The sequence below is a fragment of the Mirounga leonina genome, unplaced genomic scaffold, assembly GCF_011800145.1.
Source record: "Mirounga leonina isolate KUSES-001 unplaced genomic scaffold, KU_Mleo_1.0 Mir_154, whole genome shotgun sequence".
Lineage (NCBI taxonomy): Eukaryota > Metazoa > Chordata > Mammalia > Carnivora > Phocidae > Mirounga > Mirounga leonina.
The window spans coordinates 30,728,268-30,748,063 of record NW_023270389.1 but is presented as its reverse complement, the minus strand read 5'-3'; the positions used below and the strand labels follow the sequence as shown (position 1 = coordinate 30,748,063).

At 36.4% G+C, this 19,796-nt stretch overlaps 1 protein-coding gene across 5 annotated transcripts in view; it reads left to right on the top strand.

Annotated features, from left to right (window-relative positions):
• PTPRC (protein tyrosine phosphatase receptor type C) overlaps nt 1-19,796 on the top strand; it is a 120,479-nt gene that overhangs the window by 57,113 nt on the left and 43,570 nt on the right. The window contains exons 4-11 of one of the 5 annotated variants that reach the window (XM_035010383.1): nt 3,905-4,102; nt 6,452-6,586; nt 9,438-9,578; nt 10,348-10,413; nt 11,561-11,587; nt 13,344-13,562; nt 15,667-15,795; nt 16,948-17,088. In XM_035010383.1, coding sequence (XP_034866274.1) covers nt 3,905-4,102; nt 6,452-6,586; nt 9,438-9,578; nt 10,348-10,413; nt 11,561-11,587; nt 13,344-13,562; nt 15,667-15,795; nt 16,948-17,088 — 1,056 coding nt within the window. The remainder of the gene's footprint in view (nt 1-3,904; nt 4,103-6,451; nt 6,587-9,437; nt 9,579-10,347; nt 10,414-11,560; nt 11,588-13,343; nt 13,563-15,666; nt 15,796-16,947; nt 17,089-19,796) is intronic. The other 4 variants (XM_035010386.1, XM_035010385.1, XM_035010387.1 and 1 more) reach the window with 4 other exon arrangements.

The window sequence follows — 19,796 nt, the reverse complement described above, 5'->3', positions numbered from 1 at the left end:
TTTTTTTTGTTGTTGCAAAGTTTATGTATTTAATGTTGATAGAATTTTCTATTATTATCTAGTAAAATCATTTTATAAGGACAAATGTTATAATTATGAATGGTTCTTGATGTTTTCTTGTTCTTAATATTCCTGCTTATAAGATATAAAGTTTTATAACTACTTGAATGTATTTGTATATGTATTATTGTGTATAAATTACAGCTTTTCTTAAACTTGACAATAAGTTGCATGGCAGGGCTCCAATCTCTTTTTAAATTTTAACATTACAAACAATTCAAGTTAGATCACAAAATTTTATGGCTCAAAAATTGGTTAAGGAATTATCTGAGAAATTAGAATTCTCAACATATATATGTTATACATTTATGGATATATATAAAAAAGAAAAACTTTGAGATTAGTAAGATATTTTATAATAATCATTTCCAAATTCTATTGTCACAATTAAATTAATAGTCTTAATGAGTATTCTAATCCTGAGATAAATTAAATTTAAACAATGAAAATGTTAAAAATAAATTCATACATACTACATGCAAAATAAGAGAGAAAATAAGTTATATCACTCAAATGTTACTGCTATTTAAAATGTATTACTGATTTCTTGATTCATCATATGGTTGACAGTATGCATTAAAAGAGTAAGTAAAGCCACTAAGATAATTCTGATTTAATAACTATAATGCACAGTTCTAGTTAGGTTCATTCAAAATATTCTGAGAATTGGGTAATTAAAGGAATTATTTTTTTTAATTAAGTGAAAATTCATTTCAAACTATGGAAACAAAGAACTAAGTGGAAACTAACAAAATGTTCCTGAATCTGCATAAGAAATATACTCTCTTATTTTTTAAAAGATGTAGTATTAGGATTTTATCATTGTCTAGTATGGCAGAGAATTTTTATAGATACATGGAAGTCATTAAGGCATAGTAGATGTGATTGGTTTATGCCAGCTACTCTCATGCATGTTAGCATTTCCGCCTTTTACAAATGATTAAGTTCATTTCAATCATATAAATTGGTTATTGTTGCAGGAGGGGAGTGGGAATGGGGTAGAATGGGGAGTGAATGTTTAAAATGATAGATGACTCATCATTTTATTGAGAGAGTTTCCACTGTCTCTGCACTGACTGTTATAACAAGCCTCCAAATGATGACATGAGGTAAGTCAAAATAGTGACCCCAAATGCAAATGCGAATGTCCTCTTGCAAATATTGCCAACAAGAAGATGATCAATGGAAACAAGTAGCATCTCCAAAGTGAAGATGAAGGACAATGTAGAATTGGCCATTGGAGTGTGTTTTCTAATCCTGAATTAAATTCTTACTCACTGAATTAGGGAATGTGCCCCGAGCTTAAGACATGTGCAAGAATATTAAGGCTTCTCGGTAGGAGGATAGTTTTTTGAACACCCTTTTTTGCATAGACCTTGGAGTGAATTTGCTTGAGGAGATATAATCTTTATGAATGCTACTCTTCAACAAAGCACAGTACTATTATGCGAGGTATTTGGAATGATATTCCCTTTAGTCTCTTTGTAATTCAAATGTAAAAGAAAAGAAGGAATGGGTGATAAAGGGAAAATGTCGCCACATTTCTCTCAAAGCAGAACGGATCATTGGAATCCTACCGAAACCAAAGACAGTTGAACCTAAAAACAACAAATGAGTAATTGTTCAAGTCTATAGTGATGAAAGTGCACCGAATTTTAACTCCTCCCTCTCTCCCTTCCCTGTTCTCTCTCCTTCTCTTTCCTCCTGCTGTCTTTTCCTCTTCCCCCACTCCCTTCCTTTTATTCAACAAAGAGCAGGTGAGAGAATAAATCGAGTTAAACTTATGATTTTACACTGAACCCAGGAAGGAGCTACTTGCCTATTACTTAGCTAGATATGTTGGCTTGTATTATGGGTGAAAGTTTGTTAGTAAATATGTTGATTTGTGAGTTATTAGGTTATATTATAAAATTCTAGAGTTTGAAAATTTTCCTTGGGAAACAACAACTGTAACAACTGTACTATCACTTTAGATTTCTGAACCACAGCAGAGTTCCACATTATTTTATGTGCATGGCCTCGGGGAAATTCAATAGGGTTTAGATGGTTTTTATCTGTATTTAGTAAACATTGATTTCACTTTGCCTTTGACATTAAATGAATGAAGTAAGGACTTCTGTGTGTCCTTTCTACTTCTATTTTCTTAATTCCCTATTCAGTAATCTTTTAATTTCGGTTCTTAATTCTTACCACTTCTACTCTTTTCCAGTTTCTCCCCTTCTTCCTCTTCCCATATTCATGCCATTTTCTCTTACCCACTCTTGTTGAACTGAATGGTTAAAATACTTGCGTGATATAATTCAATTTTTTGTTAATTATTGAAAAACATAAATTTGGCTATTCATGGAAGTGAATACATGTTAAACATAGATGATTTAGAAAAAAAGCCACATCACTATAACCTCATATCCAGAAATCACAATGTATTTTTTTTTTAAACAATTTTTGGTGTAGTCTCCACAACTGCCTACCCGCTCCCCCTCCCCCGCCAATTCTTTAATAAAGAAATACACATTCTGAGTAAGAGAACACCAAAAATTTAAAGGCCTTTAATACGTGGTGCTAATGTGCCCTGCAGGAAGCTTTCACCAATCGAATACTCCAATCAGCTGCTCTGGTACCTATTTCAACACTGCCTTGCCATATTGTTTTTTCTTCTGAGGTGAATTGGAACTATAGAAAGTGTTGTTTCAGTATCTCAAATTGTACTTCTTTTTTTTTTTTTTAAAGATTTATTTATTTATTTGAGAGCGAGAATGAGAGAGAGAGAGAGTACATGAGAGGGGGGAGGGTCAGAGGGAGAAGCAGACTCCCCGTTGAGCAGGGAGCCTGATGCGGGACTCGATCCAGGGACTCCAGGATCACGACCTGAGCTGAAGGCAGTCGCTCAACCAACTGAGCCACCCAGGCGCCCCAAATTGTACTTCTTATATTAGCAAAAAGTTCAAAACATTTTTGTAGACTTGGGCCATTTGTGTATCTGTTTGAGACTTTTGTTTCCCCGTCTTTTACCCAATCTTTGCTTTGTTTGACTTTGATTTATTGAAAAATGATCACTTTGTACCTAGAACTTTATCTTTCATCTTTTTTCTCCTGGAACACTAGTCCTCCTAATAATCTCTTTTGGAGTTTATCTTTCTCTATTCCTCATTGGTAAGTCCTTTACATTTTTTTTTTTACAATTTCTGTTAATCAATTTTCTTTATACATGTGTTCTATCTTTCTTTTCTTTTCTTTTTTAAATTTAAATTCAATTATCCAACATATAGTACATCATTAGTTTTTGATATAGTGTCCAATGATTCATAGTTGCATATAATACCCAGTGCTCATCACATCACATGCCCTCCTTAGTGCCTATCACCCAGTTACCCCATCCCCCCACCCACCTCCCTTTGCGCAACCCTCAGTTTGTTTCCCAGAGTCCTTCTGAACCCAATTGCTTTGGACAGTTGAGAATCCAGCAATTGAAAGGGAAGAGGGCAGGGAATAGTTGCTTTCGGTTTCATTTCCCCATTTGTATCTTTAGCCTCTGTTCTGTAGCTTGTTTTATATCTAAGTCTACATATCTATACCTCTGTATGCATTTATATTTATATATATGTGTGTATATATGTATATGTATTTACTAATATATACACACACTGTGTACACATACATATATATACATACACGTATCATGTCTATGTTGTGCATGTATGCGTGTATATATATGTATATCTATATATTTATATACATGCCATAATGGACTGGGGAGTTAGTAAACGCAGATGAGTATATGTTGCAGGATATGATTCATGTATTTATTTTGTTTTTCTTCTTCCATCTCCCATGAATACAATAGGACTGAACTCAACAGAAAAGCCCAGTGCTCTGACTCCAGGCGACCCCTTACCTGCCCGCACCACTGCATTCTCACTCCCAAGCATCTCTGAAAGAGAAAATAACTCCTCAGAGACCACACCTCCTCTTAATCCAGAGAGTACTTCAACTGAAAGATTCCGGAGCCCTTTGGATAATACTAATACTCTTAATGTGACAGGTTGGCACAGAGATGTTAAATGAGTTTAGGAGAACTTGCCTTTCTTTTTGAATTCTAAAATTATCAAAACAGTTTTTCTTTAAATTATGTGCGCAATTTCTATGTATGTGATTTTATTCAGGTGTGTTAAGTGTAGGACATCTAGGTGTTCATGAAATATTGACTGACCAAAGTAATGAATGCTCGCTGTTAAGGAGACGATGGAGAGGGATGGGTGGGGGAAGCCCCCCACAAGTAATGTTGTGGGGAAGGAGGATTCTCCCTGGCTGTAATTTCAAAGCAGAGTCTTTCTTTGTTCAACTCCAGATTCTCAATATCAGAAAATTACTGGAGATATACAATTTATTTTTTAAAAACTACACCGAGGATTAATAATCCCACTTTGCTATTTGGATTTCCTTCAGGGGCATTTGCATTATTTAAAAAATTTAATCAAGGTTGTGGGTCCTAATGGTGGAATTTAAGGTAACGTGGCCACGTTCATACCAAAATATGAGTGATGTGGTAAGCATTTTTGCCAGGGAATACCACTGAGGCTCTTCAGAATCCCAATAAATCTGTGATTTGCTCGTTCCCTATTTATTGTTAGGTCTGCCAGTGTATTTGGTACATAAATCAACCCTCATGAAGGTTGTTCATACATTTTCTGAAATAATATGCTATATTGCCATTTTCTGAGGCAAACAGGTTTGTAGACATACTCTGATTAGAGACTAAGCTATTTGCTTAACAGGACCATTAATCCTAGTTTGGAAAACAAGTATGTATAACACTACCTAAAAATTTGGGGAGGAATACATTATAATGCTTTGAATACCATACTGATGAAGTTTATTGGCTTTAATAAGCAGTTAAATAAATGATAAATGCCTCCTTATGTTGATTACAGGACTGTACATTCAATCTTTCCCCCATTTTTTCCTGCTACACTAGCAGAGTAGTGGCTAGGACCTATCTAAACATTGTAAGCATTTGAATTCATTGCCCAAAATTTTAACAAAAGGAATGTGAGGATGAGGGTGTTGATGGCTAGGTAAGAACATTTCAGGCTAAACTTTTTTACTGACTGAGTAAATGTCACACAGAGCTTTCCATTTCAAAGGTTCCACATTTCACTTCTTGTACACAAATACACGCATACAAAATTCCATAAGAAGCAAAATGTGAGAAGAAATATTTAAAATGAAATAGATTGGGAATAAGGGTGAATAATATTAAAATACTAACTTCCTCTAGCACAATAATACTGATGGTAAAATTAGCTTGGAAAGTTTCTTACACTTTCAAATAAAAGAACACATTTTCCCCCTTAGAAAATAATCTTGCTATCAGGTGATATTTCAATTATCTACTGGGATAAAATCTATATGTGTTATTTAATTTTTGTTTGTAATTGATTTATATTGTGGAATACAATAAAATTTTCAGGCTTGCTAATATATGTAGGGAAAAGATCCCTTAATCCATTTTTCTAACACTGTAACATTTTCAAACATTTTCAAAATTGTTCAAAAATCATGAAACTTAATTATGTAATATTATTTTTACAAAAATATTTTATGCATGTTGCAAAACATCAATATAGTATATACAAAGTATATACTTAGACTTATATATACTAAAATTTATGTATTATATTTATATATATATATATATAAAAGTATTTACACACATACACAATGGAAATACTATTTCTGATTTTTAAAGATACTGTTTTATCCGTGATACACACTCCAGACTCTAGACATGGGATTCTGTCAGAGAATGTGTGTACGTGTGTGTGCAACTGTTTCCCTGCATCTTTTCTAGTACTAGATATTAAACTTTTAAAACTCTGCCAATACGATAAAGTATTTCATTTGTACATCGAAAAAAAATTTCATAGTGATGAGCATCTTTGCATATACTTTTTGGCCATTGTATATATTAGATGTCGTTACATGTCTTGTCCATTTTTCTTTTTTTTATGATTTGCCTATTGTATACTGAGAGATTCTTTATTGATTCTGCCTACAAAGAAATATCCCAACTTTCCGTTTGTAAAGTTGAAGGAGACTTCACAAAGCTCATAGTGACTTGGAGGCAAAAAAAAAAAAAAAAAAAAAAAAAAAAAAAGACCTCCTGGAAACCTGAGTCATCTGTGACTTCATGGCCCAGAGGGAGCCTCTGGGAATCCGAAAATGAAGAACACAGGTGCCCACCTTCCTGCCAGGTGAATTTGCATAGAGGCAGACACACATTTTAATAGACTGAGTCACTTCACGGTTCTGTAAACAAATATAACCTCTTAGTATTTGTATTTTTCTTCTATGGTGGGGACACTGAAATGATTTCACTTTCTTACCTTAGGTGTCACCCAGCCGCCTCTCCACCCCACGCACGCAGACTCGCAGGCGCCCTCTGCCGGATCTGACCCGCAGACACCCAGCACCGCTGCTACCCTTCCCCCACGCACCCCTGCTCCGGGCGGGAATGACACAGCAGGTTTGCGGGGCTGTTAGACTTGTGCAAATACGAAGAGAGCATGACAACTGCCTGTGTTTAAGAATAGTGTGAGGGAATCTAACCACTTGTTAAACATGTAGCACTTGCTAGTTGGTGAATTTGGAATTTCATACTTTCATAGTTATCCTTCGTTTATGAGGCCACATAACTAAGGTCCTTGTGATAGAGATGAAATAATAAGGAATGAGACTTACAAGAATAAAGGAAAGACCTGTTCCAGAGGAAACAGTTAGTTAGGGTACTCTATATGTTTTTTTTTATATTTGGGGCAAGTATCATTGCAGAGTGAGAACTTTTTGCTGGTAATAAAGAATAATATGTATGAATTGTTGCTTAAAGATCCCCAACCAATACACAAAATCATGAAGAGTGGATGACTTCCATCATCAATGAAGGGCACCAAGAAATTGTAATCACAATTTAATTGTTTTTTAAAAGAATGGAAAAAAAAAGAAATAGATACTTCATATTCCCCATTCAAACATTAAGATTCTTTTGGCTTAGCATCTCTGTACATAAAAGCAATGCAAAATATCCCCTCCATTGTCTTTCCAAAATCAGCGTCTAAGTCACTTCATGGTGCCCCCTCCTTTTTTATCCTGAAAAACAAAAATCCACATGGACACATATAAAAATGTAGTGGTCTGAGTGTCTGAAGGTTAAAGATGGCAATGGGGGGACCTACAGAGTTGGTACTAAAGAGGCCTTGCTTTAAGTACGAATCAAAGATGGAAGTCAACCCTATCAAATAGGGGCGCAAAAATCATTCCAGGCAATGTACAAGCTTGAAACAACTGGAAAAAGAGCTGCCCTCACCTCCCTGCCTCGTTCCACCCACCCTAGCTGCCAGGAGAACCTCAGTAAAAAGATTTGGAGCTTTTAGCAAATGCACAGATCCAGAAGTCGTGGATGAGAAGGAGCTGTAAAAGACCTAAAGGGGACTGACCTGCAGGGGCTGATAGACGCACAAACCACCCTATTTGCCCTCATGAAGAAATCCTTCCTCTCCAAGTGGCTAATTCCACTAATGAATTAGGATTAATTAACTTAAGTAAAATTGTAAGAGCCACTCCTAAACCGGCACTGTGATTACCTACACAAGGGAGTCATAGTTTTCATATGAAGGAGGAAGGGAGGGGACTTGGGGAGGGAGCATGGGGGCCTCAGAAGAGCAGAAGGACAAGGGACTCTGGGGGGTGGGGCGGTGAAGAGACCAAGCTCGTGAAAGAGAAGTAGGGAAGAATATGGAAGGAGACAAAAGACAAACCCATTGATTTTTAAAACGTGGCAGAGGACCAGTTCTGTGTCTAAATTTTTTATTTATGTATTTATTTATTTATTATTATTTTTTAAGATTTTATTTATTTATTTGACAGACAGAGACACAGCAAGAAAGGGAACACAAGCAGGGGGAGTGAGAGAGGGGAAAGCAGGCTTCCCGCCTAGCAGGGAGCCCGATGTGGGGCTTAGTCCCAGGACCCTGGGACCACGACCTGAGCTGAAGCAGATGCTCAACGACTGAGCCACCCAGGGGTCCCTAAATTTTTTTTTTAAAGAAAAATAAAACACCTTCCTGCTCTTCTCCTTGTTCTGTTGGAGCTCTTCTATGGGGATCCAGAACTGAAGAACTGATGTTTATATCATTCATTCTGCTCTATGGGTTAGTGAAATGGGAGGATGGGTAGTGGATTGTGTAGACCGAGCTGAGAACCCAAACTCAAATTTTTGGAAGATGCTTTTTCAATTCTAACGGATGTGGATGTGAAGTTATGGACTGTTCTGGGTTTGTAACTGGAGGATGCCTGCATGATGGCCTTGAAACCATTTTCAGAATGTGCATGCATGTTTTACTCTGCTCAAATACTGAGACTCTTACTGCAAATGCACAGCTAATCTCCTATCATTGAACTGAGAGATCCCCAGGGATCATGACAGGGAAATAACCAAACAAGCTTAAATAGAGCCTCGTTAGTATTTCTTTTTGCTTTTGCCATGACAACTACCAGAGTGCTAGTCATGTAATAGGCACCCAATGCATACATACTGATTGCTTGTGCTGTAATTCTGGGTGTGATGTCTGCAGGAAGATGTCACATGCATGAGGTGCTTTGAAGCTTGAGAGTGAAAGGTCCTAACCAAATACATTGTACCGTTTCTTCAGCAACGATGCCTGATTCTGTACCAGTTGACTTAGATGTGCTTTTTCCTGGCAAGGGCAGTCTACACGTGGAAGTCAAATTGTAACCTTCAGCTGGAAAGGAAGCGCCCTGAGCTCAGCAACTGCACAGGCAGAAGCCCATTCAGCTTTGATTTAAGAACAGTAGACCTAAGCACCTGCACCCAGAAATCTGCACCCCCCCCAGAGAGGTGCACCCCATGCGAGGCTTTCAGCACATGGCAGGTCTGGCTTCCTCTTCTGGCAACCTTAACACAGCCTTTTACACCCAGAGCTCCACTCCCATCTCTGTGGTGTCAGCACTGGCAAGCCAGCCCCCCACTCTCTCGCCATGGTGCATTCTCACTAGCACCCAAGGCATGCCTCGGCCGGGGAGTTTGGCTTCCCTGAGTTGTGCACGCTGGCTCCTCAAGTCCCAAAGACTTTTAAATTTGTGCTCCGAAGACAGAACTGCATAGGTTTTGAGTTGCCTGATGTTAAACTTACCTCTTCCACAAAGCTTGCTGTTTTTCATTCAGTTTTGCAGAACACATAGAGCAAAGTGCCTGATTGTTGCTTGGCCTTAGCTTCAATAATCTGTTTATGTTGACTGTCTGGCCGTTGCCCTTGGGTGGTGGAAATGGACAACAGTGATGATGGCCTTTCTGATTGCAGGCTTCCCAGGAGAACGGATTACACCCAGCATCTTCCGTGTAGACACAGCTTTCACACCAGTAGCCACCCTCAGCCCTGCACACAGCAGCTCTGCTGCCTTACCTTCACGCATCTCCAGCACCACCCATGATAACGCCTCAGGTTTGACCATGATGCTCTAGGTGTCTTAGGTGATGGATAATGAGATGGAAACTTGAAACTTTAATGCAGCTCTTTTACTTCATACCAAATATTATTTGCAGGTTTCCTGTTTTACAAAGTTTCATATCTTGATACTAAATTAGACAAAATAAACTTGCCGGTAAGCTTTTTCTTCTGGGCATACTTTATTTTGTTATTCATAGTATGAATGTTGATGGCAAAGAAGAAAGATAATAGACTTTAGTGTCATATAGCTGGATCAAATCCAGCCTCCTTAACTTTCTGGCTGACTTTAGCACAAGCCACTAATAATTTGTGTGTGTCAGTTTTCCCTTCTGTAAAACTGGATATTATAATATTCATTTTATAGGATTGATGTGAGAACTGAGTATGTAAAAAAGGCTGGTAGGCAGTGAATATTAAAAAAGAGTAAGTGGTATCCTTATTAGTAATTAAAATAATGAAGTTGTAATTGAAGGAGAAAAGAGTAGTTTGACCATCAGGTAAGAATTACACCAAGGAATGAATAGTTTCTCTCAACTTATTTAATGTCATGCTCTAATTATTTGAACTATTGCTTATCTTCAAGGGCCATTGGTAGATAAAGCTTTGATTCACTTTTTTATTTTGAAAATGAGCAAGTGTTAATTCCAATGAGATCTCCTGTAGTAAAGATTTGGTTGGGAAAATATCTTTGCTGAAGAGTTTTTCCTTTGCCCTTTATTATGACAAACTCACTAACTTTTATTCTCTGTTCATTTCCTTGCAGGTGTGACTCTTACGTCCACTTCACCTACAGCGAGCATTATCCATAAAACTGCTCCCACAACAATAGGTGACAATCTTACCTTCAGCCATGCAGTCATACCATGTACCTGGGATGTGCTCATAGAAGAGTCTCCCATTTGCTCTACACGGGGCTCCTTTTTTTGAGAAGTTCTATTGAGTATTCTAATCATGGGGGCTGTGGAATAGCAGTTAGTCTTAAAACCCTTATTTTAGCAAGGCAACAACTGGTGAGATCAGAGCATCATGTTACTGTCATAACCTATCATGTCATTATAGCACCCCTCTGCTCTCCTAACTTTGTACTTTATGCAAATGCATAGAAAAATAATCAAATATACTAGGACTTCTTTCTGTAAGAGTGGGTTTAGGTATTAATATGAAAAGGAACTAGTCTATCAATGGGATTCTCCATTCCAAGTGGTGAATAGCCGAGGATTGACTGTAGAGCCCCAGTCATGCAACATGGAGCATGGAAGCAAAAGCAAGGGGCCTCTAGGGAATGAACAGAGCAATTGGCAGTGAGTCGGCCATGGCAGAGCCTGCAAGCCCACTCTTCTTTCCCCAATTCTTCCAACTCAAAGACCAGATTAGCAGAGACCTCTTCGCTTTCACAAAGCACATTTCCATTCATTCTTCAGTAATGCTTCACACAAGATATGTTTCAATTCATTGAAAGAGCCATTAATTACTCTGGATCCAGTATATGTGCAAAGAACTTAACAAAAATTAAACTAGGGAATAAGCAGCTTTTGCCTGTTTTCTGATGTTTTTAAACAAAGGTGTAAACTGAACTCTCTCGAGGTTATAATTATATAATCTATTTTGAGATTAATCAAGGGGATGAGGATCTTTTAAATGTTTTTGGCTGTGTGTAGAGTTAGCCATGTCACCACACCATAATCAGATGGGTGCTCAAAAATGCCAATATTATTATTATCACAATCATGTTTTTTGGGTAAATTCATGAAAATGTTTTATAGAACTAGCTCATTAGTTTATAACATTTGAAGTTTTGAGATTAAAACATTGTACTAGGCACTGTGAACCCTGCATTGTCTGTTAAACCTAACTCATAGACTTTACAACTTATGAAGTTGAAACATTGTAAAACCACCCTTTCACAAAATGACTATAGCAGAGATATTGTAAATGAAATTTTAATAATTTGCATTCTCTTTTTTTTTCTATTATAGTTCCTACTACACCTAAGCAATCATGTGGTAAGTTTGTTTATCTAGAGGAAGCATATATCACTTTAGAATATTGCTTGAATTATTTCCTTCTTCGTTCTAAGCTTCAAGACCCACTAGCAAGTTATACTCACTGGCTCTCATTTCCCAGTAATCATTAGTTCCAAATCTTAAGAGCCAGTGTCCTTCAGGAGCAAGAAGATTGATGTCATATTCAGACCTAGTTTTGAGCATCAGGATTAATAATTACTAGCTAAACAACTTTGGTGAAGCCACTTAACTTCCGTTTGGGTGTGCGTGAAATGGAAGATAACAAGTTTGCTTTGGGGTTGCAGGGGGTGAGGATTCAGTGTAATGATACATGTGAAATGTGGAGAATACCTTCAAGGCTTGTGAAGAAAAAGAATCTGTTTTTGTCTCTGCCTCTCTTTCTGTTTTGTCAGGGTTTTGGCTCAAAGCAGGTGCTTGAGAGCAGTTTGTGCAACCCTTTTCCCATTTTCCTACTCTCTTCTCAGTGAAGGTCTTTCGTGATAGGGGCTTCACCCTCCATATTGTTTGTGAATCTCATCGCTGAAGTCTCTGCCTTCGGCAGCTCCCCATACATTTAATGTAAAGATCAGCCTTCATATGTTTGCTTAATTAATATGGTATTTTATGATCATATTTCTCCTATATTATTGCCTTCTTACACTCTTCACTTAACTAGTATGAAATTACTTACAGTTTTCTAAACCCATAGTGGTTACATAATGTCTCTGTGTTCTCTCCTGCTCTTCTTCCTCTACGCTTAGGATTCCACTCTGCCTTCATCCAGCGCACCCCCTCCCACCATCTCTTTTCCTATGTCCTACTCATATTTTAAAACACAAACTGAGTCACCACCTCCTCTGGAGAGCCTCTCCTATCCCTGCAATCTGAATAGATTTCTCCCCACCCTACTCCCATATTATTTTGTGCATAATCTTGTTTTAGGTGTTTGCATGTCTTCTGCAACTCATGTCTATGTTTATCTCCATGTTAGGACTCTACATTTCTAAGAGCTGATCATTTGTATTCCTAGGGCTTGGGACAATGTCTTAAAGATAATAAGGGCTTAATAATGTTCATTGGATTAAAAATGAGTGAATAAATTAGCATTTGTGGAAAACATATTTTTACCAGTCAACGGAATTTGTTTAAATAAAGGAGAGAATGTGAGATGTCACTAAGGAGAGGTCCTTAGGAGGGTTTATTATTGATAATTTTACCTAGGTAAAGGAGTAATGAGGCCTGTGGTCCCTGAATTAATGTTCCACATATTCGGAGAAACAGGTAATCAAGAACTGCATTTTAGAAAGAAAGGGAAATGATAAAGCAAGGAGAAGAAATTTGTCAGATGCTTCATTCATTTGTGCATCAATTCAACAAGTAATATTCAAACAAACGAGCCCCTACTAATGACAGGTTTTACGCAAAAACTTGGATTTATGTTGATGCTCAAAGTAAACTGGACTTTGCTGTCATAGAATGAATATACAGTTCAGTCAGGAAGACAGACATTAATCTGTCAATCACCCAAGTATAAACTTAAAAGCTGAGGTCCTTGATAGGCAGGGATATAAAGGGAATTTTGAAAAATAATTATGGACACACCTGATGTGTTTCCTCTCTTTTTCATGTTTCTGGGGATACTTTGTTAGATATTTGATATTTTTGAAAATCTATAATAAGGTGCTTGCATTTGATGTAGGTTTATTTGTTCTGAAAATTTTTTTAAAAGATAATCCTCATTTTTATTTTCTTTCAGATGAGAAGTATGCACATATCTCTGTGAAATATCATTATGATAATGAAACTAAGTCATTTAAGGCAAAACTAAATGTTAGTGATGAAGTGAATTGTGGAAATGCCACATGTGTAGAGAATGAGATCCAGACCCTACCAGAATGTGCAAATATTAATGTTACTATAAGTCATAATTCATGTCTTACTCCAAATAAAATTTTAAACTTGGAAGTACCACCAGGTAAATATAAATTGGTTTCTATTTGTATATTTACAAAAAAGTACAATTCTATGTGTCTTGCATGCTAGGGGTTGCAGGAATCTGTCAGGTGAGTGAGCAGGGATGAAGGAAAGGAAGTTGGCAGGACGCAAGTGGGTGAACTTTCTGCTCTCCTACCCCAGTGAGTTTAGGAAGTCTTATAAGCCGTCTTAATTCTTCTTCCCTCCCTACACTCCTTCTACACAGTGTATCGCGTAGATTAAGTATTATTTATCCCTCTGTGGATAAGCGATTATCCACAAGCTTTCTCCCCCCCCCACTTAATTCAAGTCATTAAATACATATGTGCACATATTTATCCTTCTAAATAGAGTTGTGTCTGGAGTATATTGGGGGAAAACACAAAGTCAAGGATTTGATGGTTGTGGAAAGAACAAAAATACTTGCACATAAAAAAAGAGATTATGATCATTTTAAGGTGATCAAGCCGGTTTTGCCAGCTCAGCTCCTGCTGGGAAGAAGGGACCAGGGTATCAAGCCCACTCCACTAAAGCATATCTTTACAAAATACATTTTGGAAAAGGGATTCAGGAACTGTAAATGTTTTGACTATCTCACATCACATAATAATTCAAGAACATTGATTTGTTAACATTTCAATAGGTTAAAGTTTGCTTTCATATCTTGGTTATTGTAAATAATGCTGCTTTAAACATAGGGGTGCATGTAACCTTTTGAATTAATGTTCTTGTATTCTTTGGGTGAATATCTAGCAGTGAGATTGCTGGATCATAGGGTAGTTCTATTTTTAACTTTTTGAGGAACCGCCATACTGTTTTCCACAGTGGCTGCCCCAGTTTGTATCCCCACCAACAGTGCACAAGGGGACCTTTTTCTTCACATCCTCACCAACACCTGTTGTTCTTGTGTTGTTGATTTTAGCCATTCTGACAGGTGTGATGTGATAGCTCATGTAGTTTTGATTTGCATTTCCCTGATGGTCACTGATGATGAGCATCTTTTCATGTGTCTGTTGGCCATCTGCATGTCTTCTTTGGAGAAATGTCTGTTTATGCCTTCTGCCTGACTATTTGTTTTTTTGGGTGTTGATTTGTGTAAGTTCTTTATATATTTTGGATACGAATCCTTTATTGGATTTGTCATTTGCAACAACATGGATGTAGCTAGAGAATATAATGCTAAATGAAATAGAGAAAGACAAATACTATATGACTTCACTCATATATGGAATTTAAGAAACAAAACAAACAAAGGGAAAAAATAAGAGAGAGAGAGACAGAAAGCAAGAAACAGACTTTTTTTTTTTTTTTTAAAGATTTTATTTATTTGACACAGAGAGATACAGCAAGAGAGGGAACACAAGCAGGGGGAGTGGGAGAGTGAGAAGCAGGCTTCCCGCTGAGCAGGGATAAGGGCTCCATCCCAAGACCCTGGGATCATGACCTAAGTTGAAGGCAGACGCTTAACAACTGAGCCACGCAGGTGCCCCAAGAAACAGACTCTTAACTATAGAGAACAAACTGATGGTGACCAGAGGGGAAGGGGATTAAAAAGGTGATGCGGATTAAGGAGTGCACTTGTTATTGTAGGGAATTGTTGCATTGCTAAATAAAATAAAATAAAAACTTAAAAATACATAGGTTAAAGATTGATTTTTTTGAAAAATTATTGAAATAAATTATCAATTAGGAACAGAAAATGACGATGTAAAAAACATTCTCCAAGACAGAACCCCCTATACTCTGTGTAATAATCATTTAATAAAAAAATCAAGAGTAAATAAAAAAATTGAAGATATAAGAAAAAGAATGAAGTGAGTGTGTTAAAATGTGCAAAAAATGCAATTTCACCTAGACATTTGCTTGGGTCCCATTTTTTAAAGGTAAGATAAATTCTAAATAAAATGCTGCCAAAATGTGTGATGTTAAAAAGAATAAGCTAAATAACTGAGACATGCAAAACCCTGAATTATTAGACTTTGCCAAAAGCACTCTAAATGCTTGCCAAAGACTATATCATGAATATAATTTCAGTCACTTTAATTGAGCATATGGCACACATTATGAAACATTAATCATCTATTTCTATATCTTCTTTTTGACAGGTCCTGAAGGTTTTGATTTGAAAAATTGTACAGAGGATGAAAAAGCAAATACTTCTATTTGTTTAAAAGTAGAAGAAAATGAAACATTTACTTGTGATAATAATAAAATTAGATACACATTTCAATGTGGTAAGAATATAGCTTTGATTAGAGTATTTTTATGGTAGAAAGTTGTTCTAGATGTATCTAATCCTTCCTTCCTTCCTTTCTTCCCTCCCTCCTACCCCCTCCCTTCTTTATTTTTTTCCTTCTTTCTCCCCCTTTCCTCTCCCTACCACTGTCTCCCTCCCCCTCCCCTTCCCCACTTTTGGTCCATGGTATATTTGGAGTCAAAACATCGTATTCTTTATACCACTCAAATTCACAAAATAGACAAATACTTTCCTTAAAAAATAATCTTTGAAATAGTAACAGTCAATTAATTTACAAGAATTTTCTTGGCAATTGTTATACACAAGATATTGTTGAAGGGATTATCACAGAAGGATGTTATAAAAAAATTATGATACACATACTGTTAGAATAAAAGCAAACATAAGATCATATTACTCAAGAGTTTATGTGGTCAGCCCTCCATCAACAAAATTCATAGACAACCTCAAGAACACTTACATGAAAGACAAGTGGGAAAAGCACAGTAAGTGCCTCTAGGAATATGAATTTGGGTTCATACGGGGGGCAAGAACTGAGATACCGGTTCTTTTTAATAATTAATGACTTAAGGAATTTTTAATTCTTTTTATTTGAATTTATTAAGGTGGAAGCTCCTTCTTTGGTATAAAGCCATCTGCTAAGCCATATTTGGCAAAACAGAGACAGACAGACAGACACACACACACACACACAAAGGGATGTAGTGCAACACGGTTGTAATCATCATGTTATAAAGAAGATTCATGGCTGTGATATAAATAGTATGAGGAAAGCAAGAACAAACTGATGATGAACTGATGGCAAAACAATGATGTATCTAAAATATTTGTTAGGCAAAAGCTAACTCAGGTTCAATCTCAGTTTCTGAACAGAGAACTCCTTCCATCAGTTATATTAGAGACACTCTCAAATTCAGTTGGACTTTTTAATATTTTCTTTAAAATGGAGAATGGCAAAACCGTGCATTATGATAGTAGTTTTTTGTAGTATCATTTACTTATTATTTACTATTTGTAAAAGTTTTCAATTCTGATAGATATTAAATTATTATAGATAGGAAATCTAAAGAGAAAATTAAATGTGATATATTGTATTCATATACTGATATATGTTACTTATGTCTTTCAGGTAATTATACTGCACATAATAAGACAGAAGTTAACTTTGAACCTTTTTCACCTAACCAAAGTTATTCCTGTAGTTTACAAGCATCCTATGGTGGCCATATGTTTTTGCACATAAATAAAACTGTTCAAACAGATATTGGAAGTGAGTATATTACTTATATGTGTATGTAAAATTTCTTCTTATGTTCTTACAATTCTTTGAGAATCACAGAAAATGATGCTGTAGATTTGGAGCAAGGGTTTCAGAAATTAGATATGTATCAGTTTGTAAAGTAGAATTTCAAAATGAATGACAGAAGATCCAAACCTTTGTCAAGTTTTTTGTGTGTTTGTTTTGTTTTTATTTGTTTTTTTCAACTGCAAATTGTAGGCCCTTGTGAGCTTATGGTGGAAACAAAACCAAGATAGATGATCCGGTTTGTTCACACATTTCCCATTTTCTCCTGAGCACCATTCCCTTCTTGGTGGGCTACTGCACCCACTGCCCCTCTATCAAACCCTGCCTTTGACAGAAGTGAGCACAAGGCTATTAAAACACAGCAGCAAATCTAAATATCGGTGGCAAGATAATAGTTAGCATGACTAAAATGCCAGCAATATAAATAATAACAAGATTATAATAGCTAAGAACAGTTGGAAAATACCATTCTGGAAAATAATAGCATTTGGGAGCTGGAGGGGAGAAGGAAGGGAACAGTGCTAGAATTCCACTCTTATTCGGTGGAAGTATGGAGATTCCAATGAAATGTAGAATCTGCTAGGAAAAAAATATGTTGATTATGTGTATGACAATTTATGATTATCCACCGAAGAAAGAGAGAGGAGCAAAAGGTAGTGGAGAAAAGGAGGAAGAAGAAGCAGAGGGAGAGGAAAGAGGAGGAAGAAGAGGAGGAGGAAAAGAGAGAGAGAGATTGAGAGAGAGAGAGAATGAGAGAGGGAGAGAGAAGAAGGAGGTGGAGGAGGAGGAAGTGGCAGGGAGGGAATGAGAAAGGGAGAGAAGAAATACTAGTAGAAAGCAATAGGTGAGATAGCAGAAATATGCCACACAATATATCAAAAGTCTCCATAAATACAAATGGCCTCAGTTTACCTTTTGAAACACAGATACTCAGATTTGAGTAAAGACATATTGTGGAGGAATTTCATAGTCTGAAGGAAGACCAAGTGATATTTTAGGAGAAATTTTATCATTTTGCTGTATGCTGAGTGACAATCAACGGAGAGTGCTTGTAAGAACCAAAACAATAAATGCAAAAATGATAGAAGGGAGAACATCACTAAGTTTAGAGTACCAAGTTATTGAAAGAAGGAAGAAAATTATACTAAGAATTTATTCACAAACTTAAAGGCTTGTTTTTTTAAAAAGAATAATAAAATAGACCTCTAGCAAAAACTGAAACCCCCCATTGATTTAAAAAATTCTTAAAGTAGACATTTAACAAATTATAAAACAACTTTGCATCCAATATGAAAAGTTAGATAAGATGAATAATTTTATAGAACTTATGAATTATGAAAATTTACCTGGGAGGCGTTAGAAAATTGGAATTAAATTTATAGTCCAATGTCTCTCTACTCATTTCACACTCACCGTCTGCTTCCCTCACCTGTTCTTAAGAAAATGTGAAGAAATATTTGCCACAGGTTCAAAGAATGGATAGTTTCTATCTTATCCAAACTACTCAACAGGATAGAAGACATGGAAATCTATCAACTCATTTTGGTTATTCTTAGGGTTTAGGATAGGCTTAGGGTTAATGTTCAGTGGATTTGCAACTTGAGTAAAACTGAGGCAACTATAGGTCAATCTCTCCTGTGAACACAGATACTAAATAGTTAATTAAGTGTTAGCAAAGTGGATCCTTCAGTGTATTAAAAATATATAATCACCAAAAAAGATATACAAATGACAAATAAGAATATGAAAAGATGCTCTACTTCCTATGCCATCAGGGAAATTCAAACAAAAACAAGAATGAGATACACTACATGCCTATTAGAATGTCCAGAATCTGAAACACTCACAACATCAAATATTTGCAACATGTGGAACAATGTTGCAATCTAAAACAAAATCATTCATTGCTGGTAAGAATGCGAAGTGGTATAGCCACTCTGGAAGACATTTTGGTGGTTTCTGCTAAACGAAACATACTATTTCCATACAATCCACACTCCTTGGTATTTACTCAAAGGAGCTGAAAAGTTATGTCCACACAAGAACCTACCCAGAGCTGTTTATAGCAGCTTTATTCATAATTGCCAAAACCAAGGCAACCAAGATGTCCTTTGGTAGGTGAATGGGTAAATTATAGTAGAACCAGACAATGGAATATTATTCAGCACTAAAGAGAAATGAGTTGTCAAGCCATGGGAAGACATGAAAGAACTTTAAATGCATATTACTAAGTGAAAGAAGCCAATCCGGAAAGACTACATATTGTATAGTTCCAACTACATGATATTCTGAAAAAAGCAAAACTATGGAAGCAGTAAAAAGATCAGAGGCTGCATAATACCATACTCTGCATGATACCGTAATCATGGGTACATGTCATATGATACATTTGCTCAAACGTACAGAATATATGACATCAAGAATGAGCCCTAATATGAACTTTGGGTTTGGAGATTGTGATGTGTCAGTTGTTAATTCACCAACTTTGTGATTCACCCATTTAAAGTATATAATTCGGTGTTTTAAAAATATATTAAGACTATATTAAGAGTTGTGCAATCACCACCAGAATCAACTTTAGAACTTTAGAACATTTTCATCACACCAAAAAGAAACCCCGTATCTGTTAGCATTCGGTCCCCATTTCCCTCCTACTTTCCACACCTAGACAA